Source organism: Cylas formicarius, unplaced genomic scaffold (assembly GCF_029955315.1).
Source record: "Cylas formicarius isolate icCylForm1 unplaced genomic scaffold, icCylForm1.1 PGA_scaffold_6__28_contigs__length_40554024, whole genome shotgun sequence".
In the NCBI taxonomy this organism is placed as follows: Eukaryota; Metazoa; Arthropoda; class Insecta; order Coleoptera; family Brentidae; genus Cylas; species Cylas formicarius.
Genome location: NW_026844347.1, coordinates 38,724,471 through 38,751,245, shown reverse-complemented (window position 1 = coordinate 38,751,245; position 26,775 = coordinate 38,724,471). Strand labels below are relative to the sequence as shown.

At 37.4% G+C, this 26,775-nt stretch overlaps 2 protein-coding genes across 6 annotated transcripts in view; one reads left to right on the top strand and one right to left on the bottom strand.

Moving 5' to 3' along the window:
* Positions 1-12: 12 nt before the first annotated feature.
* LOC132703489 (structural maintenance of chromosomes protein 6) lies at positions 13-17,464 on the top strand. Of its 2 annotated transcripts, none has more exons than XM_060672786.1 (17): positions 13-240; positions 296-485; positions 544-702; positions 754-998; positions 2,436-2,686; positions 3,766-3,969; positions 4,022-4,215; positions 5,104-5,244; positions 5,295-5,479; positions 6,940-7,113; positions 7,219-7,355; positions 7,412-7,628; positions 12,545-12,903; positions 14,579-14,858; positions 16,933-17,127; positions 17,179-17,306; positions 17,365-17,464. In XM_060672786.1, exons 1-17 carry the CDS (start codon positions 223-225, stop codon positions 17,393-17,395), a joined length of 3,108 nt encoding a protein of 1,035 aa, XP_060528769.1. In that variant the 5' UTR covers positions 13-222; the 3' UTR covers positions 17,396-17,464. The 2 variants fall into 2 exon arrangements, with proteins under 2 accessions (XP_060528769.1, XP_060528768.1); XM_060672785.1 differs by having other exon boundaries at positions 13-245.
* Positions 17,465-20,869: 3,405 nt separating this feature from the next.
* LOC132703136 (protein cappuccino) overlaps positions 20,870-26,775 on the bottom strand; it is a 53,239-nt gene continuing 47,333 nt past the window's right edge. For all 4 annotated transcript variants that reach the window (XM_060672226.1, XM_060672225.1, XM_060672229.1 and 1 more), the window contains exons 15-17: positions 25,871-26,150; positions 22,151-22,448; positions 20,870-21,096 (exon numbers count right to left, since the gene is read on the bottom strand). In XM_060672226.1, coding sequence (XP_060528209.1) covers positions 20,973-21,096; positions 22,151-22,448; positions 25,871-26,150 — 702 coding nt within the window. In that variant the 3' untranslated portion in view covers positions 20,870-20,972. The remainder of the gene's footprint in view (positions 21,097-22,150; positions 22,449-25,870; positions 26,151-26,775) is intronic.

Below are 26,775 nucleotides of genomic sequence, written 5' to 3'. Positions count from 1 at the left end.
TCTATTCCATGCCCTGTTTTGTTCGGTTAGAGGCGCGAAAAAGCCGTTTGGGGCAACCGCTTCCGTGTTGTTTCAAGTATTTTGTTATAACTTCATGGTAAATCCAGCGAAATTAAGCGAGCAGCACCCATCGCATAAAGTCCGATACAATGCAACGCAAAAGGAGGACCTTGCCGTCGGAGGCAGCGTCGACTTCTCGCAAGAGATCCAAAGGGGCGCAAGATGACGAATCCTCTTTACGTAGAGTAAGCGCGAGACTCAATCCTGCGCTCTTGTAAATGGTTGTGTATTTTAGAGAGCCGGCGTTATAAACCGCATAGCGTTAAAGAACTTTATGTGCCACTCGTTTCTCGAGGTGGACTTTGCAACCAACATAAGCATGATAATCGGGAAGAACGGTAGCGGCAAGAGTGCCATATTAACAGGTCTGATTGTCGGTTTAGGGGGCAAAGCAAATCTAACCAATCGAGGGACCAGCGTGAAAAGTGAACGCTGCCTGCGTACCCCAGCCTTATGTGAATTTCTTCACGGTTTTAATTTTAGGTTTCGTCAAAGTCGGGAAGCCATCGGGTAGTGTAGAAATCGAGTTGTGCAACGAAGGCCCCATGGCTTATAAGCCAAGGGTGTACGGCTCCCGTATCGTTATCGTGAGGAACGTGAACGCTTCCGGCGGCGGTAGTTACAAAGTTAAAGCCGCTACGGGTATTATATAACCTCATTTTCGTGCCACTCGATTCTTATGTGTGTTAAAAGGTGAGGTGGTTTCGACGCAGGCCAAGGAAGTGCAGAACATTACGGCGAACCTAAACATTCAAATTGACAATCCGATTTGTGTGTTGAACCAGGACACGTCCAGGAACTTTCTGAGTGGCGGCAGCTCGAAAAATAAATTTGCATTGTTCGTGAGGGCGACGAGGCTCGATACTCTCGAATCGGAGTACCGGAAAATACTGGACAATAAGAACGAAAGTGTCGCCAAATTGGACGAGAAAAAGGGCGTGAGTCTGTTATTATTTCAAATTTGCGGAGCGTTGGTGGCGCCATTTTAAAGCAAATTATCGAGGTAGGCCGGAAAATCGTTTGTTTATAGGGGGTATCATAGGTCAAAATGTATATACTATGTTTCTTAATGCGAGAGAGTAATAAAATGTAAATTTGCAATAATTGAGATCATTAAACAGCTTAAAGGTTGAGACAAAATGTTTCCTAAACTTTCCTAATTTAGAATCGGTTTATTATAATAATAAATATACTATTAATTATACATCATTATACCCATGGGCAGATAATAATTTATTCTAACATCAAGTAAATTAAAGCTTAAAATGAAAATAGAAAAATTGTAATAAATATTATTATTCAAAAATAAACTATTTATAATACATTTATAAATTTTGGTCATTATGATCCGAGAACTATAACTGCAGTAGTACTATACCGGATGACACAAGAAACTTTTAAACGGCTTGAGATAGCGATTTGAAATTTGGAAGGGGTTTTTTGACAATATGTGGTCAATCGTTGCGGTATGAGCGGAAACGACAGTAATTTTCGAATTTTAAATCGCACGACCTATTTTTTTTTGTATTTTTTGATTCCGGAAATCATTCTACCTTGGACAGGACGCTTTTGCTCTTTTTGTTTTGTTTTTTTAAATTTCTATTTAATTTTTGAAAATTGTGTCTAGGAGGCTGTGACCGTCATAAATACTATTTTTCTAAAATCTAAAAGACCCGGAAAATTGTTTTTTTACAATTGTTCGCCGCTAATCTAAAATCGTAAAAATATGGCTAATTGGTTCAAACCGTGTCATAGGCCGCATCAAGAGCTACAAATTTTTTATTTGCGGTTTTCGTCCTTTACTTCGGGATATTTGAAAAAATCGTCATTGATTATTGCGGCAGACGGCATGGTTTCAGAAAAAACTTATTTTCTCGAAAACCATTTATTATTTTCAAAAAATTCTTGAACCAGGATATGTGGAAAATCCAGGGCTATATTATCGGGGATAAATGAAAGACCGTTAAAGATCGGACAATTTTATTTGAGCAGTATCGTAAAGTAAACCGTGTCGTGAGAGTTTCAGGTTTAGTCAATTACACAGGGCGCGAGATATTTGATTATTTGTGCAAATTTTGATATTTACCGATGTTTGCTGTAACTTTGAAGTTCGACGAGATGTGAAGGACATTTTATACAGGGTGCATGCACAATTAAATTACTTCGATTTTGCGAAAGTTCCATAGTGGTCCGCAGGAGACGATAGAAAAACAATGCGTCCCTTTGCCATACGAAATCGCGAAATTGTTCCCTTTTATAATAAAAAGCTGCTTCGCGCTACGTACTAAGTCCTCTCGCTAGCTTGCGGCTGTTTTTTTGAAAAATTGATTTGATTGTGTTTACGTTTTGGTCTAAATCGAGACCTCCCATGACAGAATTTCCAAAAACTGAAGGACGAAATAAAAAATTTGAAGAAAAAAATCGAAAACCATCAGTCGATCGTCAGTCTCAAGGACAAAAAGTTCGAACTGCAACGGGAGCTCATGTGGGCCCAGGTCAGGGACGTCGAAGATGACTACTGCGAGGCGGAAGAGAACGCGAAACAAATCAAAAAAAAGCTCGACGATTTCGTCGAAAATTGCAACAAACGGGAAAACGAATCGGACACCATCGCCCATTGTATAAGGTTAGTTTTCCGTTTTATACAGGGTGTTTTCTAAACGGGGCGATTTTTGCGTCCATTTTAAGAAGAAAACTTGTCTTAACTTTTGGGGTACAGGGTACAGGGTATTTATTTATTTATTTATTTATTACTTATCAAGGAGCATTATTTAGTGTAACACAATTTTTTAAAAAATACACCAGTGGCGGACGTGCTGAATTTCACCTGTCCATTTTGGGATTAGGTTTTATTTTTAAGTGAAAATCGTGTGACGGAATAAAAAAAAAATTAAGAGATCATTTCTGCCCATAAATGAATGCAAATGTCATAATTTTTTTTTCAGAAAATCGGTGGCGTGACACTAATTGTCTATGAACAAATAATATTTTATTTCATTAGGTCGCCACTGCACTGGTTGTGTGGACATCCTAACAATAATAAATAATAGAGGATTCTAATTAAAAAAAAAAGCACTACCTACCCGCCACAGGTGTATTTTTTAAAAAATGTGGGATGGTATGTTCATAGATATAAGAAAATGGCCAATTGCTTTTGAATGGGATTATCCAAGGGTGGTCATTAACATACAATGCAACACCTAAAGTTTCCGAATTTAAATTCACGTAAAATTGTGGTCCGTAATAGAAAATAATTTTATACCTACCTGTGTTTAATATTCTTTGGTTTGGTATACTACTTAGTTTAACTTTATTAGTAATCATTCTTATTTCGTGTGTAATACAGCGTGTGTTGAATCGTGTGCGAATTATGCTTGCTTGCTTGCCCGGGTCTTTCCTTAATTTGTATCAGTTAGTCACTTTCTTATATCTATGAACAGACTTCACACTAACTAATGACTCTTGTACATGTGTGCCAAATTTCATTAATATATCTAAAGTGGTATTACCACCCTGTAAGTTAGGACATATATATTCATCTGAAGCTTTTTTTAAAACACCCTGTACAAAGGGACACCAGCAGATCTGTGCGTAACAATAAACGATTGGGGTTAATATCAATTGGTATATATATTTTTGTACCAAATCTATTAACTTGAGATCCGAATCGGGACAACAACCTTGTAAAATTAAAATTGATATCAGCGACATCGAACGGCAGATGACGGAACTGAAAGAGCAGGCGGACATACAGAGACGGCAGCAGAGCGACCTCAGGCGTCAGCTCGACGAACTGATGGACGCTTATAACGCGAAGAAGAGAGACAGACGAGCGGCGGCCGTCGTGGCGGAATCGAAAACCCAAGACGTCGCCTATTTGGAAAACGAAATCGCTAACGCTACCGAAAAGTACGTAACCGGGATGGGCGTGGGCGTGGCTAACCTTTCGTCGTCGTCGCAGTATGTCTAAGGTGGCGGAGCAGAAACACGAACGGCTGAGAAAGCTCGAAGCCCTCAGGGATCAGCTCAAGGGCCTTTCCGATCAGTTGGAAACCACGCAGAACGAGCTATTCCAGGCGAAAAGCCATCTCGCCAGGAAGCACGAAGACGAGAACAGTTTGAAGGCGGAGGTTGACCAAATCGAGGCTCAGATCGGTACGTTACTTAACTGCTATAGAAATACTTTTTGGTGTGCCTCAGGGTAGTGTTCCGGGGCCGCTTTCATTCATCATTTATGTACGCTTCGTCTAAAACAAAATCGTTTCGGGTAACCAACATGTTTTAAAATTGTACATATTCGTATTTTTTTATTGCTTTGCAAATGAAAGCGTTTTATTACTATCATATCACCGTAGTTACTAATTATATTTAAAAAAATCGGATTTTAATAAATCTTTCGTTTAGTACAGCAAAAAGCCATTTTCAGCAAAATCTATTGACATCGAGTGCTTTTAAATTTATCATTTTATTTGGAACCACATCGTTTAATTGGCGCCCGGCGCTATAACTTTTGTTTCACGCATTTTATTGACTATATACAAGGTGTTTTAGTTATCGACAAAAATCTAATAGCTAATCCGTTTAAACTGTGTTATAGGCCGTATCAAAGGCTACAATTTTTGTATTTACGGTTTTCGTCTATCACATACGCTGTTCGAGATATTTGAAAAAATCCAAACGAAAATCACCATTTCTCGCCCTCAATCTAGACGTGATGACGTCATTTATAATTACCACGTACTGCATGGTTTCAGAAAACTTTACCACTCTGTACTTCAAAAATTGAGACGTTGAGGTACATATGTTCATATGAAGTTTTCTTTTTGAACCAAAAATCGGCCCCTTAATTATTGACATTCAATGAGAAAACCCCCCGTATATTGTTAATTTTTCTGAAAAATCTTACAAAAACCTATCACTTTTATCATGCACGCCGATTTATTTGTCGACTCACCCTGTATATGGTCCATTTATCTGTTTCGCTAATAGCCACTCGGTATATAAAAAAAGATATGTTATAATTGCCGTGTTTGAAATATAAAGCTCAGGAGAGAAGGAGCCTGCAAGCGTTGGAAAGAGAGTCCGGCAACGCTCTGACGCTCTACGGCAATGGTATCTCGACGGTAGTGCAGGAGATAGAGCGTCGCAAGAACGAGTTCGCGCATGTGCCTCGCGGACCGTTGGGTAAGGCGCGCGGGGTGCGACGTTGCCACGTTTACGTCATCGTTGTGTAGGTTTCCACATAAAGTTGCGCGAGAAAAAGTGGGCGGTGGCGATCGAAGGTTACCTGGGAGGCGGCAACATCAAGGCGTTCGTCGTGGATAACAGGAAAGACGGCCAGCTGTTGCAGCAAATATTCGCGAGGGCGTGTCAGGGAGAGCAGTACCCGACCGTGATCACGTCGAAGTTTATTTATCGCGTGAGTGCCGCCGAACGTACCACGGTTGCGCAACGGCCCACCCGTGTTTTTGTCCTTGCAGATAGTAAATTTAGAAAAATCTGGCTTAGACAGTCGATAGTCCAAATGTACCGGACGTTGAAACGCACAAATTTTGACTCGTCTAAGGAAATTTTGAAAAATCTTAACTAGATTTTGTTAAAATAAAAATGTCGTAGTTCAAATATATAGGGAGATTTAATCAAACAAATTTTGACTTATTTTGAAGAAATTTTTGAGATATCCTCAAACAAGTTTTGATTTCTTGAAGAAATTTTTGAATAACCTTAACGGGATTAAAAACAAAAATGTTGTTGCGAAGGCAGTCAGTAGTTCATATGTATAAGGAGATGTACATTTGATAAAGACACGATGTTGTCGAAACAATTGTCATGTCATAATGTATAATTTCGTGAAAATCTGAACTTTTAGTTCTTATTTATTTTTATTTAGATGTATTCAAACACAATTTGACTTGTTGAAGTACATTTGGAAAAGTGTGAGTAATATTTTGTGAAAATAAAAACGTCGTTGCTGGGGAAACCGGTAGTTCAAATGTATAGCGAGATTTACTCGAATTTATTGAATAAAATTTTGAAAAATGTTAAAAAGATTTTGTGAAAATAAAAATGTCGTTGCGAGGGTATTCGGTAGTTCAAATGGATAGGGAGATTTATTCAAACAAATTTTGACTTGTTGAAGACAATCTTCAAAGATCTTAACAAGATTTTGTGAAGATGATGTGCGTGGAGGTGTCCCATGCAAATTTAACGTGACGTAAATTTTGAAAAATCTTTGATCGTGATTTTGTGAAAATAAAAATGTCGTTGCTATGGCAACCGAGATTTCAAATGTTGTTTAAGCGGATTTTTAAAAGTGTGAACAACATTTTGTAAAAATGAAAATGTCTTTGTGAGGGCGGTCTCTAGTTCAAATGTCCTGGGAGAAGGAGCGTACAAATTTCGACTTGTTGAAGTAAATTTGGAAAAATATGCCATTTTGTGAAAATGAAAATATGTTTGAAATACAAATTTTGACTAGTCGAAGGTAATTTTCAAAAATTTTAAAATAAAAATGTTGCGAGAGTAACAGGTATAGTTTACCAAGAGGTGGGCCGTGGAATTTTTCTCTTGTTAAAATAAATCTGGAGGAACTGTTGTGGAAAAATTTGTAGAAGCTATGGTAGGTGCTAGTTTAAACATATTAAAAATGTCGCTAGTTGAATTATACAGTATTGAAGCCATAATTTAGAGAAGCGCTATTAGTAATAAATTTATCTTTCGTTCTTAATTTCTACCATGGTGTGAATAATGTTGATAATTTTTGCTCAACTCATTCAAGTCGATCTGGATAAACCTGGTTGTTCAAACGTACCGTCATTCGCTTACGATTCGAAATGTTCGGAGCTCTTCGCAAGTCGGTAGTTCAAATAAACCTTTCAGAGACACGACGTGAGTAGAAACAAGGTCGCCGCCCCGGGCGATTGTGTCAGCTTGTACGACGTTCTGGACATTGAGGACCCGATAGTGAGCAATTGCATAGTAGACCAGTGCTCTCCTGAGAACATCCTGCTGATCCCCACCAACGATCGAGCTATGGAATTACTCGCAGAGCAGGTGGGAGACATAGAGTCACGAATGTTAGAGTTTACAAAATTTAAGCTACGGCATTCTGTGTGGTTTTTCGTATTAGCGCCATTTTGATTTTTAATTCGCTCGTAGGCGAGGGTGCCGACAAACTGCAAGCAGGGGCTGACCACGAACGGGGACAAGTACTACCCTGACCCGAACTACAAGACCTACGCCTCTAATTACCACAGGTGTCGCTACCTGCAGGTAGACACCAGAGAGCACATGCGGTAAGGCGTTGTTATTCCGCGTGGGGAGGGGGAAAACGGGGCGTGGTCTCGTTTAGGTTACTGCAGGAGAACATCAACTCGTTGTCCGACAAGAAGCAGTCGGTCCTGCACCAACTGCGCGCGCTCCAAAACGAGATCAATCAGCAAACGCTGACCGCGCGCCACCTGGAGGAGAAGATTAGGAAGGTTCAGATGGCGAGGAGCAAGATACGACGTGAGCACGACGAACTGAACCAGTCCGCGGAGCCCGAGGTGCACAATCTCCAGTATTTGGTGAGGAGTGTTCAATCGAAATAGCAAGCAAGCGCCTGAATCGTTCTAACATCAGAAGTGGGATTTCGTTGGGACAATTTGTGAGGGTTTTGTCGCTATTCAATGGTGTACAGTGTTTTTAGGAAGGGAGAGGGAAGTAGAAAAATCGATTTTGCATTATCAAAAATCAAGCGGAAATATGAGAAAGAAGAAGAAAAAAAAAGTAAAACGGTTTTTCGTCGTTTATGATTTGCTAGCGCTTATGTAATGGGTGCAGTGGGTGCACTATCACCAGTGATCGCGAATGTATATATGGAAGCCTTTGAGAAGAAAGCTCTCGACACCTTTCATCTTAAACCAAAATTATGGAACCGCTACGTCGATGATACTTTTGTTATTTGGCCTCATGTTCAAGAAACTCTAGTAGATTTTCTTCGACACTTAAACTCTATACACCCTAACATACATTTTACTATTGAGTTCTTCATTCTTACATATTCTTAACAATAGAAAATCAACATTGGGTCATTGTGTTCACAGAAAACCTACTCACACAGACCGATACCTTAATGCATGGTCACATCACCATCAACTCTCTTGTTTACAGAGCCGTATAACTTCTCAGCCCGTCGCTGAACCCAGAATTAAAACACCTCACCTCTGCTCTTCTCTCTAATAATTTTCACATTAAAGATATTAAGAGTTCCATCAAAAAATACCACAACCTTCCAATAGCAATGAGGCCGAAAGCAATCCTACACTTGCCACTGTGGTCCTTCCTTACATTCAAAACATCACTGACCACATATCAAAAGTTCTAAAGAAGTATAGCGTCAAAACCAGACTTACCGCTTGTCCAAAAATCTCTCAACATTTTCGGTCCGTCAAAGACAAAATTCCATTTGAGATGCCAGGAGTTTACAGCATTCCATGCATATGCGACGAAGAATACATTAGAGAGACTGGACGCAAAATATCTTCTTCTTCTTCACGTGCCATCTCCGCTGTGAAGGTTGGCAATCATCAATGCAATTCGTATCCTTGAGACTGCAGCACGAAACAATTGGTTGGAGTTACATCCAAACCATTCTCTCAGATTACGCAACCATGACATCCTTCTCCTTCCGATACTCCGTTTACCTTGCATAATCAGTTGTAGCAATTTATATTTTTCTCCGCGTGTAATATGCCCCAGATACTGCAATTTTCTTATTTTGACCGTATCCATTATTTCACGTTGCTTGTCCATCCTTACAAGTACTTGTTCGTTTGTCATTCTGTCCGTCCAGGATATCCTTAAAATTCTTCGGTACGTCCACATCTCAAAAGCTTCTAGTTTATTCAGGCATTGTTTATTCAAAGTCCAGGCCTCCACGCCATACAAGAGGACCGAGAAAACATAGCATTTAAGCATCCTCACTCTCAAACTTAAGCTCAAATCCCTGCTGCACAACAATTTCCTCATATTATTAAAAGCACTTCTGGACTTTTCTATTCTTATTCTGATTTCTTTGGAATAGTCATTTGTCTCGTTAATGTTCGTCCCCAGATAATTATAATTCCTTACTTGTTCTATCTGTTCATTCTTTATATAAAGGTTTGTATTTATAATAGATTTTTTTGTAATTATCATAAATTTAGTTTTCTTTGTATTGAGTGAGAGCCCAAACTCTTCGCTTACTTCTACAATTTTGTTCGTAATTCTCTGTAGATCATCCATATTTTCTGCTATTAGCGCGGTGTCATCGGCATATCTAATATTACAAACGGGTAAGCCATTAATCTTTACTCCAGCTGTTTCATCTTGGAGTGCTCTCTTAAATATTTCTTCGGAGTATAGGTTGAACAGAGATGGTGATAAGACACATCCCTGTCTAACACCTCTTTTTATTTTTATTCTGTCTGTCACCTCATTGTGTACCCTTATCACGGCCTCTTGTTGGTAATACAAATTATTTATTATTCTTATGTCTCTAGAGTCAATGTTTTTACTTTTAAGCAGTCTTATGAGTGTTTTATGTTGGACGGTGTCAAATGCCTTATTGTAGTCCAGAAAACAAACGTACACATCCTGATTTACATCTAAGCACCGCTGCGTTAATACGTTGAAGGCAAACAGTGCTTCTCTAGTCCCTAGTCCATTCCTAAAACCGAACTGCGTATCCTCAATATCTATTTCTAACTTTTTATATATTCTGCGATGGATGATTTTCAGAAGTACCTTAAGTATGTGACACATTAAGCTGATGGTACGATGGTCCGAGCACTGTCTTGCGTTGGTCTTTTTGGGGATAGTTATAAATGTTGATTGTAGCCACTCTTTCGGTAAAATTCCAGTTTTGTATACACTGTTGAAGAGATGTGTTAGAAGATGTATGTTATGATTGTCAATGAGTTTAAGAACTTCTGCTGGTATTTCATCCAGTCCCGTAGCTTTCCCGGTTTTCATTTCCTTGATGATGTGTTCTACTTCGTCCTTCGTTATTTCTGGTCCAATATCATCACATACATACTCACTACTTTCTTCATCTCGCTGATCTTCGTACAGTTGTTCTACATAGTTTTTCCATACTTTCAATTTTTCTTTTGTGTCCATAATAATATCTCCATTTTCATCCACCAGCAAGTTGTTATTGTAATTGCGTTTGTTGGTTAACTCTTTAATTCTCTTGTGCGCATTGAAACCATCATGTCTACTTTGTAATTTCTCGATTTCCTCACACTTTTCCCTGTGCCAGTTTTCTTTGGCTTCCCTAATTTTACTTCTGATCTTGCTTTGTAGATATCGGTATTTTTGTTGATCTTTGTTTCTGTATGTTCTTCTCTCGTCCATGAGACCTAATATTTCAGTTGTCATCCATTCCTTTCTTACCTCTGTTTTCTTACTAAGTTGTTCCTTGCATGTTTTTAGTATTTCTGTTTTAAACTGGAGCCAGTTGTTGTTTATATGTTCTTCATTGTTATTTTCTATGCATTGCAAGGTTTGCAATGCCCCATTTATCTTATTTTTCACTCTTTCCCTTGTTTCTGGATTACACAATTGATTAGTGTCAATTGTATCTTTCTTTGTTCTATGGTCAATTCTTTTTAATTTTATCCTTACTTTTGCAATTAGTGGGTTATGGTTAGAGGGTATATCTGCACCCGGATATGTTTTAACTGACATTATACCATTCCTGTATCTTTCATTGATCATTAAATAATCTATCTGGTTTCTAACTATTTTCTCTTTGCTATCTTGTGGTGATATCCATGTATATAAACGTCTATTAGGTAATTGAAAGCATGTGTTTGTGATAAACATATTTTTCTCTTGGCAGAATTGTACTAACCTTTCACCTCTGTCGTTCCTTTCCCCCAGACCGAAGTTTCCCATTAGATTATTTGTCTTTCCTTTACCAACTTTAGCATTTAGGTCACCCATTATTATTGTTACATCTTTTGCTTTGACTTGTTTCAGTATTTCGTTTATTTGTTCATAAAACATTTCTACTTCCTGATCATCTTTGTCTGCTGTTGGCGCATATACTTGGATTACGTTCATCCTTCCTATGTTCATCCTAAATTGTAGTAACATTACACGTTCTGACAGTGGTACGAAGTTCAGAACATATCGGGAAACATTTTTGTTGATTATTATGCCTACTCCATGTCGGTGCTGAGGGTCGGAGCTACCTGAGTAATATATTAGATGTTGATCTTTCAACTGACATTCTCCACTTCCCGGCCAACGCGTTTCGCTTACACCTAGGATATTGATGTTCATTCTTTGCATTTCCTGGACAATATTATGTGCTTTTCCGGGTTCATACATGCTAGTGACATTCCATGTTCCAATCTTATATGTTTGTTTACTAGTCATTTGACAGGGTTTTCGCATGTTGACGACCTGAGAGGCCCTGTTTCCCCTCCTGCCGGATCTTGACTTCCGAATATCATGATCAGTAAGGTCTTTGGTCTGGTTTATTGCCATGATGATTTTACTAGAGATATCCTATAGGATCTTTACTGTAGTGGCTTCTCCTTTCCTTCTACATCCCAACGCCGTTGACCATCTTAGTGGTTCTTCCGCCTTCGGGGCCAATTTCTCAACCCCAGGACAATGAGTTGCCCTTCCAGTTGCTGGTTCCTCCACCCGAAACTGTTCACCAGCAACTGGGGGACTACTTATACCGGTAGTCACTCGGTCGCCATATCCTCGTCAGTTGAAACAGGGTGCGCCGTACAACTTATGTTGTAACTCGTGAAGGTGAGGTTGGCATTTGTATGCGGGAGGCTATATATTCGCACCACATACCTTACACCCACGCAAAATATCAACTAGGGTCAAAGAACACGAAGGAGCCTTACGACTAAGACAAATAAACTCATTAGCTGTTGCCGAGAGAAACCGAACATAAAATTTTATTTGATAAAATTAAAATTCTTGCATGTGATCAGTTCTTCTACCAACGAAAAATCCGAGAGTCTATAGAAATCTCTATAAACAACCCAACAATCTTAACCGCGACTCAGGTCTCTACCTGTCACCAATTTGGGAATTAGCGCCCCCCTCAAACAATATATAAGCAGGTACGAAACGTCAGCAATTTCGACTCAGCAAAAACCGATGCAGGAGGAATCCAGAAGTTTTGTAAAAAGTATTACGGTAGCCCGGGGAAGTTTCTTTGAAAAAAAGGCAATTACTTTTTGCTTTTCATCCAACTCCTTCTGCTTATGCTAGCATCCTGTGTGAACTTACCTTTTTAGAAACCCGACCGACTCTCAAATAAGTTACTGAACTTACTCACCGATTTAATAAGTCGTAAGTAATAATTAATTTCACCGCGTTATTCGCCTTACATTAAACGGGTGGGCCAGGTGACGTCAGTTCGCACTTCATAATATAGATGAGTGACCGTCTAACTCGGACTAACGTCCGCATTGCTTCCCTCTAGGAAACCGAGGCTGCGGAATTGAGGAAAACGATCGAGGAGAACAAGGCGTCGATGGAACAGGCCACGGAGGAGATGAAGGAGATGCGGGCGCAGATCCAGGAAAGGGAGGAGAAGATCGGAGCGATGCGCAAGGTGTGCAAAGAGATCGAGGAGCGGATGTGGCCGTTGCAGCGTGAGCTCGAAGAGCGTCGGGCTAAACGCGACCAGGCAGTCGTCAACGGTCAGTTCGCAAAGCGCAGGATCGAGGAGTTCCGCGGCAAGGTGGCGGAGGCCGAGGCTTCGTCGGCACTCAAAAAACGCGTCGTCGAGGCGAAAACGGCCGAGGCCGCCGAGTTGGGCGCGAGACCGCCGGATTTGAGGTTAGGGTTCTTACTTGCACGGAAGTAGTATGGTACAGCCGGTTCTGGACCACTTTTGGCGGGAAAATTTAAATTTTCGCAAATGTTCGAGTTTTTAAGTAAATGCAGGAAATTATTTTCATTTTTTAAAAATTGTTATTTATTATTATTATTATTTTCGTATTCGCTATTTGTTTCGCACGTAATGTCAAATGATTTCGACGTGAACTAACGGAAAACTCCCCGAAAACTCCGGCACCGTCTTGTCCGTTACTTACGGACAAATATTAATTTAAAATGGGTATGTGATTTACTTTACACACTTTGAGGGTATCGGGATGTTACTTTTATACAGAGCCAGTCAACGACACAGCAAAGTTCGCAAGAAAACGGTAAATACAAAAGTTATAAACAGGTGCAGGTCTGATTTTAATCAGGTGATTTAAATCACGATTAAAATTATGATTTAAATTAAGCTGCTATTTTTTAAAATCTTTTTATCGAGACAGACACAAAAAGCACAACGTAGAAACAAATGGCAGTAAAACAGAACTATCTAAAATAATAAGACAAATAACATGATAATATGCACTTTACGCTTCTGCATTTTCGTTGTATAGTTTGCACAAAAATACTAATTTACCATCCCGATCCTTATGTCTCGGTGTGCAAAAAACAAAAGTGCTGAAAGTTTTTGGTTATTTTATCCCAAAAAAAAAAATTGTTAAATGGGCAACTGCGGGCATTCAATTTTATTACTAATGGCAAAAATCCAGTGTTTCCATATAAATTATTAATTGTTTCTAAAGCCAGATTCTTTTCTTCAGGTGTTAACTCATATTTTTGCTTTTGAGGGTTCAACATATATGATATAAAATGATATGGTGTGAGTAGCTGCTTATTCCGATCCGCCGTTCCTGATTTTTTAAATATTTTTAAATGTTTATATTCATTTTTTTTAAGTAATTGATTTTTGATTTTTTTAATAAAAATTCGACTTTGCCCAATACTGGTCATAAAGAGTCACTCAAACTAACAACGGAATTCCTTATAAAATTCTCGAATTTACTTATTAAAAATAATATATAGCTAAACCTAATATTTTTTTGAATATTTACCCCTTTTTCTTTCCAAGACTATATAAATTAATAAAATTTATTGTGGTGTCAGTAAATTAAAGAAAAAACTAAGTAAGCTGAATTATATTTTATATTTTAAAGTTTTTCTCGTGTATGTATATTTATATGTTTGTATTTATATAATATTATACCAATAGTCTTAGACAGAAAGAAAGGTAAATAATAAATAAGAGTAAATAAATAAAAAAAAAACATATATGGTGTGCTATTCAAGAAAATCGATATTTTTCAATTTAAAATGATCCAAATGTATTCGTTTACGTTGAACACCCTGTAGCTTTCAAACGAAATTCCGTCATCTTCGAATAACGTTAATATCAAATATGATGAGTGGTCGAATTCAAAACAAATTTTACCAAAAAATGTATGTTTTATTCGTCACGCTTTTTCGAGCTACCCTGCATGCTTTAAAATAATTTTATCATTTTCTCATAACTTGTGCAGAAATGTAAATATAAAATTATTATTACCATCCGTGGAGCAGTCATCTAAAAAGACACGGAAACAAAGAAGAACATTGTAAAAATTATCTGGTTTAAATTGTCTATGAAACATAGGGCGGTAGTTCAAGTATCCCACGAGATAAGCGAGCTGACGCGCAACATATACCGGATCCAAACCGAGTCGGATAATATAGGACACGTGACGGACCGGTACCGGCAGCTGAGCGAGAAATTTCAAAACAGCGCCGAGATTATGGACAGATTGATCGGCAACGTGAGGGAGCTAACGGTGGGCGTGGAACGACGCAAGAAGCACTACAAACTGACCGAGAACTACTTCGTCACGTTCATGAAGCATTCGTTCCGACGTATCCTCGAAGTTCGGCAGTTCGAGGTATAGATATATATATCCGGTCATAAGGGGGCGTGGTTGAGAGGCGACTCGTACGCGTTCGTTGTTTTTTCGTCACGAATCAATGGTTTGATATTTTTTCCTAAGATTTAAGTTACCTATTCGAAGGAAACAACATTAACAACGAAAATCTTGCTAAGAGTCATTACAGACTAACCTTCAGAAATTTATTAAAAAAGAAACACGTTTACCTTGACGAGAAGACCACGTTAACGTAACTATTTTATTTATTCATTATTTTAAAGTACAGTTGGCCAAAAGAAGGTCGTGGAAAATATTTTTAGATTTCCAAGCTGGTCGTCAGGGGGAGTGTAAAAAAATATTTTTCGACGTATCTATCACAATGATGTGGTGGGGATGGTTCAGATTTTTTAAAAATAAACACCTGTAACTCCTAAAGGATTGATCACATTTTAATTCTTTGGGAAGTCCGACAGTTCGGGGTATATATCCGGTCATAAGTGGGCGTGGTCGAAAGGCGATTCGTACGCGTTCTTTGTTTTTTCGTCACGAATCAATGGTTTGATGTTTTTCGTGAGATTTAAGTTACCTATTCGAAAAAAACAATAATTACAACGAAAAATCTCGCTAGAAGTTGTTACAGGCGAACCTTCAGAAATTAATTACATTGACGAGAAGCACACGTGAACGTAACTAATTTATTTATTCATTATTATAAAGTACAGTTGGTAAATAGAAGATCGTGGAAAATATTTTTAGCCCTCCAAGATGGTCGCCAGGGGGCGTGTAAAAAATGTTTCTTTACGTATGTATGAAAATAAAGTGGTGGGGATGGTTTAATTTTTTTTTTATAAACAGCTGTAATTCATCAATGATTGAACGGATTTTAATGATTTTAATGGTTTCATTAACAAAAGTTTTTTATGGCTCTGGCAACCCCGCCTTACCTGCAATATGTCTAGTTCTTAGTGATCCCGCTAGAGCACGTTCTTTGATATAATAACAAAACTTTGTAAAATTCTCATGCGGCATGTGTCTTTTTGCAATAAAAATGTGGTAAATTATCTTGATATCTCATATTTAGCGTTAAATGTCCAAGAAATAAAATTTAAATATCAGAAAATTTTAAAAAGTCGACATTACCACTGGATGTTGGGTATAATTAATAATTCTTTGGATAGGTGAGACAACATAATCCTCACTACTTGTGGGAGGTCCAACATTCTGGGTGGAACTATTATAGGGCCATATTTTTTTTTCCGGGGTATCATAAGTGTCGAACCAGGTTTCATCCAAGTAAATAATTGGCCTTTGTTCTCTGTAAATCCTAATTTTTTCAGTCGCCATTTCGACACTTGCCTTTTTTCAATTTTTTTTTTAAATCTAAAACCCATGTGTCGCATACACTTCCATAAGGTAGTTCTGCCACGTTTAACACCGGTTTCATCTTTTTCAAGCCTCCTAATTAAGATATCTAATGTAGGCACGCTTTGTTCCTCGTATAGCTGGTAAATTTTGATCTTGATCACGTTCATCTACACTCGAGAAAATTTTTTCCTCGCTGAAATGGGATTTCTTCTAAAGATGCTTGCTTGCTGGCACCACATTCAATGAGAGTCAAATAAACATCGTTTATAACTTCCTTAGTCTCAATAGAATAGTGTTTTCTACGTTTGGGCGGGAGCATCTCCTGAGATACACTAGACTCTCACATATTTTGCATAATTCGCACACGATTCAACACACGCTGCATTACACACGAAATAAGAACGATTTCTAATAAACTTAAACTAAGTAGTATAGCAAACCAAAGAATATTGAACACAGGTAGGTATAAAATTATTTTCTATTACACAATTTTACCTCAATTTAAATTCCGAAACTTTAGGTAATAATCTTGCTGCATTGTATATTAATGACCACCCTTGGATAATCCCATTCACTTTCTTATATCTATGAACAGACCATACACTAAATAATGCCTCTTGATACACATTAAAATGTTCATATAAAGTTTTTTTTAAATGGACCCAAAATTCGATATTCGATCGTTTGGTCGGCACAAAAGAAATCTGGAATGTCGAACTACTTGCAGGGCACGATCGATATCGACATGGAGGCTAGAAAATTGGAGCTGGTGGTGATTCCCCAACAGGGATCTCAGGGACCGACCACCACGGCAAATTTGTCCGGCGGTGAGCGATCGTTTTCCACGGTGGCGTTCCTTTACGCCCTCTGGCAGTGCATGGATTTCCCGTTTTACTTTCTGGACGAATTCGACGTCTACATGGTACCGTCGGTGGGTTGATTTTCGGGCCCATTGATCGCTTCTCGGTTTCAGGATAAACTCAATAGGACCAAGGTGATCGAGATTCTGCTGCATCACGCCCGCTCGAAGCCCGACTTGCAGTTCGTGTTTTTGACGCCGCAGGACGTTTCGTTCGTCCCGCAGGACGTGTCCATCCTCAGGTAAAAAGTCGGCAAGCTTTGCGCCGCCCAATTTCCTGAAGGGTCTTTTTTTTTGTAGGCTCCAAGATCCCGAAAGGATGGACGTTTAAAAGCCGACCTATTTGTTTTTGTTAGTGTTTATTGGTACTATATAACGTAATAAAATAACAATAATAAATATAAAATAATATAAATAATAACTTGTTTGTCTACCTACAAATATAAATTCTAAAAGGGAATGAACCTGAAAATATTTTTTTAATAATATTTACAAATCTTCTGGATTCAATCATCCTGTTGGCTTCTTCAGAGCTTACCTGAAACTACTCTGTATCTGCTTATATATCGTTTGAAGGGGGTGGAGCTTATGGAGGGGAATTTCAGTCTTATCAAATGAAATTTGATGACCGGTTTCATGGTTGTCTTTTGTAAATAAAATTCAAACCCCCCCCCCCCCCCCCTTTATTTTATTATACTTAAGCGTACAAAGGAACTACCTACCATCATTTTTGGAAACAAAATACAAAACTATTGCTTTGTCAGAAGTAATTAATAGACTGAGACACGAGTTAAGGTAAGTCTTTCTGAACGTAAGAAAAGTTAATTTTCCTCGCGTTTATAAAGTGCAACAATAAAGAACAAACTGAAATATCAACAATTACCTGCTCTTTTTGGATTTGGACAAGAGTGGCAATGGTCTTTGGAAGGTTGTAGTGAAGTATATTATGTGGCGGAACGTTTAATATCTGTAATGTGGAAATTATTAGAGAGAAGATATTTTTACAGCTGGTGTGACCATGCATTAACGTATCGGTCTGTGCGCGTAGGGTTTTAGAATGACCCAATGTTAAGTCTGATTTTCTATTGATAAGAATATCTAAGAATGATAGTTTATTATTAGTTCCTAATTCAATGGTAAAAAGTACGAGGGCAGCGCCAAAATTGAATATGAAAGAAACAAAGTAGAGTAACAATTTTTTATTATTATTTTTTTCAGTTAAGAGTAACTTCAATACACTTCATACATCTCTTTATTAACAACTCAATCCCTTTAAAAATATATTTTTTTGGTTTGTCTGCAAAATGAGTTAAAACAGCCTCCTTTAATTCAACTTCAAACAAATAATAGTCGCTGGGAACCATATCTGGACTAAAGAACCCACACTCTAAAATGGCAGCTTGAGCAACACCAGCAGTATGGACAGGTGCATTATCGTGGAAAAGACGCACGCCTCTGGTCAGTCTTCCTCGACGTTTTACACGTATGCAGTCTCGCAATTTATGTAATAATGTTGCGTAATGTTTACCATTGACAGTGGTGTTAGTTTCTTTAAAATGTATCAAAAGAATTCGTTCACAATCACAAAAGGTCGTGGCCATCACCTTTTTTGTTGATTGGCAGACTCTGAATTTTCTTGGAGGTGCTGCACCCTTACGACGCTACTCCATTACTACTTTTTTCGATAGAGAACCATAGTTTCATCTTCCGTCACAATAGTTTCTATCACTGGCTTCGGTTCCGACCCACAGAGTTCCAAAAAAGACCGCGCACACTCGACACCTATTTTGCACTAACCTTATGCATACCTAAATGATCATGCAGGATTCGACGAACACTTGTATCAGAGAGCTTAGTAATTTCTGAGATTTCCTTGACCTTTAAACGTCGATGACGCAATATCTTCCGTTATGACCTCCACTGGTCGACCAGTTCTTGAATCATCTTAAAGGGACTCCTGTCCCATTCTTTAATAATTTTAGGTGCTAACCTTTTTTTTGTCAAAAACTTTATGACTGCTCTATACTCAATTTGTCAACAAAAAACTATTTGACGCAACACTTCAATTTTTTTTCCGCAGCCTACTTAAATATATTCATTAAAAACTGTAACGCACCATTGCCCCTTTTTTATTTATTTTTTAAACGTTAATACATGTAAACTTTCAAATGCTTCACCTCTCGATAACTCGCAAGTTGATGAAATGCTTGGAACCTCTACTTTAAAGCCGAGTAAGATGCGATGTCGCCGGATGTGTGAAAAACGGCCATATTCTCATCCCTTCATGGTTAGCTTTAAATGCACGTATTTTCCAATAGCAATATCAACGTAACGTTTCGTTAAAAAAAAATTATATCATTGTTTTTGTTATAGTGCATAATATATCTAGGGACTATAATGTCATTGGGTATACCAAGGCGAAAACTTTCACAATTCGTCGAGAGACAAAACAAACTTTAGTCACCTGCTTACCTATGCTATTTCTTGCACTTTTGGGCCTCGATTTATTAAAGTTGTATATCAGCCTTTTCTTTTTATGAATTTTACACTAAAGAAATACATAAAAGAAAATGTACACAAAAAAAAGTAGGGTTAATTTTTTTCATTTTGTTGCAGATCAAATAGTCAAATCCACTTTCACGAGGATGTAACTTTTTAATACTTGGTCAGCCAAGAAAGCAGACAAAAATTCGGAGAAAATCCGTAAAATCTTAGCCGAATTGCCAGCTACTTTGTTCGATAGAGAAATTTCGACCTTTTTATTTTTAGTTAAGAAAATTATCTAAAAGCGGTAAGTCTATTTTATTACCTGTTGTTTTTGATTTATAAGAATTAGAATAGCAGTTAAATCAAGCAACGGGACAATTCATTATAAAATGGTAATCCCGTACCCTCTCTTTTTAATGATATAAAAGATCTTTTTATAGTTAATTTTACTTCTGAAATTACCAGCCATAAATGATTATTTGTAATGGGTCTTTCAGTTTTATTACAAGACTCACTATAAAATTATAAATTCTATTTAATTTCAATTCGGGACTAATTAGCCATAGGCATAGCCATAATGAGGGTTGAGGAACTATTTATTCTTTAGACTTAATTGTACCGTATTCGTTTAGTTTTCACTTTTATGTGTTCTATTAAAATAATGTCAATATTTTTTTTGAAGGTAGGTTTCCTGCTGTTAATAAAATTGTACTTTTTAAAATTAAATCGTTTTTTTTTATTTATATTAAAGTTTAAAAATATGTATTTGTCTTGGAAAAGTCGAAATATGCACGAAAATGCCACATTTACAACATCCCATTAGGGCGAGAATTTCATGACGGAACCACTGTGAGGTGGCATTGTTGTGCTACAGCGGTCCATATGTGACAGATGACATTACAGGAATCTATGACGGAAGGTGCCGCTGGGGTGTTTCTAACGCTTTTGATATTAGTCACAAGCTCACCATTTATAAATTCTTAAATATCTAACCTAAAAGTCAACTCGCAACAAGTCCTACAAAAGTTTCGCCTCTGACCAAAATTTGACATCCAAAACGTTAAAATTTCTAAACTTTGTCTGGATATGTGTCGGAAATATTAATAAAAAACGTTGTCAGGTATTTTCTCATAACATAGAAGACTAGGGATTATATGCTGCCACCACAGGACTATAAAATAAATAATAAATGCCAAAGGACGAGGCGATGACGTCATCTCCAGAAGTCTTATAGAAAATTATAAAGAAACCGTATCGTTAGCAGCGTTACTGTACTTATATTTATTCATAAAGAGAAAATAAAAATTGCGTAATCTCATATATAATTTATTCATACAAAACGAAATGCGTAAAATTTAGGCTACACGGGGAACAACGTATATACAGGGCGTCGCCAATAAACGTTCAACGGAAATAAAGTTTCAGCTGTCCTCCTGGGCTTGTTTGGCCTTGAACCGTTTTATTTTCGCCTTTAAGCCGTTCTCCCTCTCCTTCACCGTCAGCCTTTCCGACTTTTCCGTGCTTTTCCGTTTCGTTTCTTGGATGCTGCGAAAACAAAGAATGACTATCGACCATTATTCCGAGGTACTTGAATTTAGTACAAGATTTGACTGTAATGGTATTGCTATAGCAACTAAATGGCATAAAAACAGTTTTTGGGAAGTGTATGCCAAGTATATTGTTGTTAAACCATTTTATGTAAGGGAAAAAGAAGATAAATCGCATTAGGTATATGACATACTTAATAGTGGTAGGTTTTTGTAAGACTTTTCAGAAGAAATATGTATAATTTATTCGCCACGCCTTTTGAGCCGCCCTGTACACTTTAAAGGAATTTTAAATTGTGCATCCTATCGATCTTTACACCTTCCGTATTTACCATTCTTTCAAAACCTTTGAAACCAATGAGATAATCAACTTTAATCTACCATTGACTCATCATGTACAGAGGAGCATCGGTAACCCCGATTATATCCAGCACTGGCAACGTTGCACGCTATCTGACCTAATTATACAACTATGGTATAACTTTATAGAATTCTTCTATCCCAGTGGTGGGGAAACTTTTTTTTAAGACGGGCGATTTGTAATAACTAGTGCGCCAAAGAATAATGCTTAATCGTTACAACATTTATGTGTTTTATAAACATATACATATATTAGAAATACTAAAAGGATGTCGAACCTCCATCGTCTTTGTTTTTAACTTACACAACGTTTCGGATAGTTGTATCACTACCCGTTATCAAGTGATCAACTGATCTTTCCCTTGCAATTTGAGATTAAGTTTATTCATGTGTACGAGGAGGTCGTTCGTTTTCTAACACGTCAAATTGATTATAAATGTCTTTATCAAGAAGAAAATTCACAATATTGTGTTTTCCATCCCAAATTCTTTCAAATACTTTTCCAGCACTTAACCCGACGAACTTTTGAATATTACAGGATATCGGAATGCTCAACATTTGAAACTGGCGATGTAATAATCCTCTGGAACGAATCATATTTACTAGTTTTACAACAATATTAAGTATATTAAGTAGTTTCCTCGTCACTGTTCTATCCGATTGATCATACATTTTATAAAAAAACGACTCACCGTTCCTTCTCAATGCGGATGAGCTCCTTCTTGAAAATATCCTTGAAATCGACGCAAAACGGTAACCATAATTCGAAGAAACCGGACGGCGCGAAAGCGTCCAGAGCGCCCCCTTTCGGCTTGAACAGGTACACCTTCATGGTGACGACGAACTGATGATGCGCGTCCTCCAGGTTGTCGCACTGCGTCTCCAGCTGACTCTTCGATTTTTCCAGGAAGACGGTCATCTTGTCCTTGAACGGTTGCAAATTATCCGGGGTGGATTCCGCGATTATTTTCTCCGTCTTTCTTTGACAACCTGCGGCAAAACTCGGTAGGGTTAAAACGGCGACGTTCGGGCTCCGTTTAGTCGAAACGGGCAGTTTTTCGATGCTCCAGTTTTAAAACACCCTGTATAAGTTTTTGTATGTATCTTATAAAGCGGAATGGGCGGCTAACACATAAGGCAACTTTTAAAATTGCTTTATTAGTTATAAACGTACTAGACGGTACTTATTTTATATGTCTACAGTTTCGCAAATGCAGTGTTGTCAAATGTATGAATGGAAACGAATTAATCAAAGCCTCCTAAATCAAATATTGCAAAGCCTGAACGCATCGCCCTAAAATCTCTAAAATCCAATCCAGACATCGTAATCCTAAAAGCAGATAAATAAATATTCTTACAGGCGGATCATATCGTCAACTTAAAAAAGATCCTACGTCATCTATGGATCGCAACCTTAAATCCGTTATTAAGGCTTCTTCTCTATCAGACTCCGTGAAAAAATCTGTTACCCCTCACGACTCAAAAATTCCTCGTCTCTACGGACTCCCAAAGATTCACACACCAGGACTACCCCTTCGACCTATTGTCAGCACTTAATTAAAACCCCTTTCACTTCTCTGAACAATTAAAAAGCATTACATTAGATACACGAGATATTTTGGTTAGTTTCGACGTAGAATCCCTCTATACCAAAGTTCCTATTCCTGAAACTCTCGACATCATTTCAGATATATTAAAATCCGAGAATCTGGAACCAAACCTTCTCACCTTAATTGAAAAATGCTTATCGGGAACATATTTTTCTTATAACGGTCAAATTTTTGAACAAAAAAAAAACCTTCCATTCTTAGATATTCTTATCAATAGAAAATCAGACCTAACATTGGGTCATTGTGTTTACAGAAAACCTACGCACACAGACCGATACCTTAATGCATGGTCACATCACCATCCGGCCCAAAAATCATCGGTTATCAACTCTCTTGTTAACAGATTCGTAAAAATATCTCAGCCCGAGTCACCGAAAACAGAATTAAAACACCTTACCTTCTCTTCTCTCTAATAATTTCCACATTAAAGCTCTAAATCTTCATTTATCTTCTACCTAGAATTACATTCAAAATTTGAAAAACTAACGCCAACTCAACTACCAAACATTGTGGTAAAGGTATGTAAATGAATGAAAGGTCCCAACGAGACGCAATCATTTTAAATGTCGAGTCTATCCTAAACAAACTGCCATTTTCATCAGCTAATCAAATTCGAATTGAAACCGCAAGAATCCCCAAAAAACCTAAACCTCCTAAATCTGATGGCCATGAACACAAGTGATCCTGTCAGATTAAAAAAGATCTTACTTCATCTATGGAATGCAAACCTTAAACCGGTTTAAGAGTTCCATCACAAAATACACTTCACCATAACCTTCCAAAGACAATGAGATTATGAACATTCAGTGTATTGTCTCCACTGATGTTACCCAGACGGCAAGAATATCAACAGTAAATCAACCATCAACCAATCCAACATTCAAAACACTTCCATTAATATGGTTTCACAAAATCCATACATTCAACCTCACTTAAAACATCATCACCGGAGGAAAAAACTGCGCCACTCAAAAAACTCCAACTGAAATACTTCCATCATATCCTCCAGCAAAGAGAGTTTGTCGTCATTTGGAAAGCAGTCCTGAACACATTATTTCTCGCCAGATAGGTCCTATTCCGCTAGATAGTTCCTATTACGGTTGTTCCAGTTGATGTTGTTTTGATCACACCATTGGCGAAAAGTAACAATCAGTATTCTTCCAACCTTATCTAAAGTATTGGAGAAAGTAATAAATGATTATGATTATGTTATTTCCAATCATATTGTCACTAACAGTCAATCTGGATTTCGTAAAGGTTTTAGTACTATTAGTCTGCTTTTACATATCAACGATCGGCTTGACCATGAACGGCTTCGATGATGTTGCGACTCGATTTTTCGAAAACTACTTAGCTGATAGATATCAGAGAGTTTCCCTTTACAATGTCAGTTCTGAAGTTCTCCGTGTTTCATCAGGTGTACCGCAAGGTTCCGTCCTTGGGCCTATATTATTCTTTATTTATATTTCTGATATTTATGCATCCCTATATTTGAATTTGCATTCATTTGCTGACGACGCTCAGCTATTTTACTCCTTCGATCCTAAACTATTTGATATTGCTTCAATTTTGATTTGCATAACTTATTTATATATTCTTCTGGGTATAATCTTCAACTTATTGCAATAAATGCAGTTTAATGTTCTTTTCTCCTAAACCTAAGATTGAACAAGTATCCCAAATAACGTTTGAAGATTGTGCATTGTAATAAAAACCTTGAAGCTATATTTGATTGTAAACTTAGATTCGTTGAATATGTATCTTTGTTGGTGAAAAAGTCTTATTTGGTTTTGCGCCATTTATTTCAGTTTACGGAAACTTTTAGCTTAATCACTTGTCCTTTCGATTATGAACTGTGGTCTAGTCCTCTATTACCCATGTCTTGATAGTATTATTAAATATAGGTTGCAAAAAATTCGAAACAGCTGTTGCAGAATTAATTTTGATGGGATTTCCCATAAAATCCACGAACTTAACTGGCTAAAAATTAACAGTACTTTCAAATACTTTTTGGCGTCTACGGTTTTCAAAATTATTAGCACACAGTGGCTTTAAGGCACCCCTACAGACTCTCACTGCCACGATATCGTTTATCTTTGTCCCGCAGATCATTTTCTTATAACACTGTTGTAATTTTTAATAGTATACCCGATTCAGTAAAATCACATTCAATTAAATTCTTTAAAAAATAGTTCAGTTTGAAACTTTTAACTTCTCAAACAATACAATTTTCAATGTTATCCTTTTTATTTTTACTTTTAATAACTTTTTATTGTTAAGTGGAGTAGCTTTTGCTAGACTTCGCCTCTTCTCTACTGTATATTTGTATATAACAATATGCAACAACCAAGGCAATTTATTATTATTATTATTATTATTATTATTGTTATTATTATTATTATTATTATTATTATTATTATTATTATTTATACGATATATGATGTGTGTATATTATGGATACTGTTATTTACAGTCCACGTATGCCAAAAGTGGCTCGCAATTTCTGTGCCGGTGCGGATGAAAATGACCCTGTTGATAAGCTCTTCATATGTGATTAGTGCAAGCCATGACCCATCTTTCCCCATGATTATACATATTTTTTGTCTTTTAAGAATTTTTCTAAATGTTTTGTAATTCTTAAGAGGACACCCTCCATAAGCAAATAAATAAATACATAAATGCAAGCATCATCAATGAATTTGTTGTTGTTGAACTTAAAGGAATATATATATATATATATATATATATATATATATATATATATATATATATATATATATATATATATATATATATATATACCTTCGAGCTGGGTGCGCAGCCGTTGCAGCTCCTTGCGCAGCTCGTCGAAATCGAGCGCCTGCGCCCTGCGCACGTCGCCCGGCTCCGGTACGGGCAGTGGCGGCTCCATAGTCCACGGAGTCCGACCCTTGACGTACGTCGACACTAGGAAATGCAGCAGAGTGACCCCCGAATCTTTGCTCTTCACGTCCTTCAGCTTGGACAGGATCTCGAGGCCGAATCCGTCGGCTTGTCCCCGCACCACGTTGCCCCCGTTCATGTAATTGCCCACGGTCAGCACCTGAACGTAACAAAATAAATAAGAACTAAAAAACGAAATTATATATTTTCACATGACAACTGTTTCGACAACACCGTGTCTTTATCAACCTTAATTAAAATTGTTGTGTTGTTAAGCAGCCCAAAATTTCCCGCCCTGAATATGAAAGAAACAATGTAGATTAACATTTTTTTAAATTATTTTTCAATATAATCCCCCTTACTTTCAATACACTTATTACATCTCTTCATTAACAACTCAATCCCTTTAAAAACATATTCTTTTGGTTTGTCTGCTAAGACATCCTCTTTTAACTCAACTTCGTCGTTAAACCGCCGTCCAAGTAAGTCCTTTTTCAAATATCCAAACAAATAATAGTCGCTGGGGGCCATATCTGGACTATAGGGAAGAACCCACACTCTAAAATGGCAACTTGTACAACATCAGCAGTATGGACAGGTGTATTCTAGTGCCAAAGACGCATGCCTCTGCTCATAGATGGAAAAAATGAATCGAACATGTCATCGAAGAAGTGGACTAACGCCAGAATTATTATTAATGTGGGGGAGGAGTCCAGTGACGATAGTGATTATTTTGACGCAAATTTACTCCTTCACTAATATTTATCATAAACATTTTAAAGTAA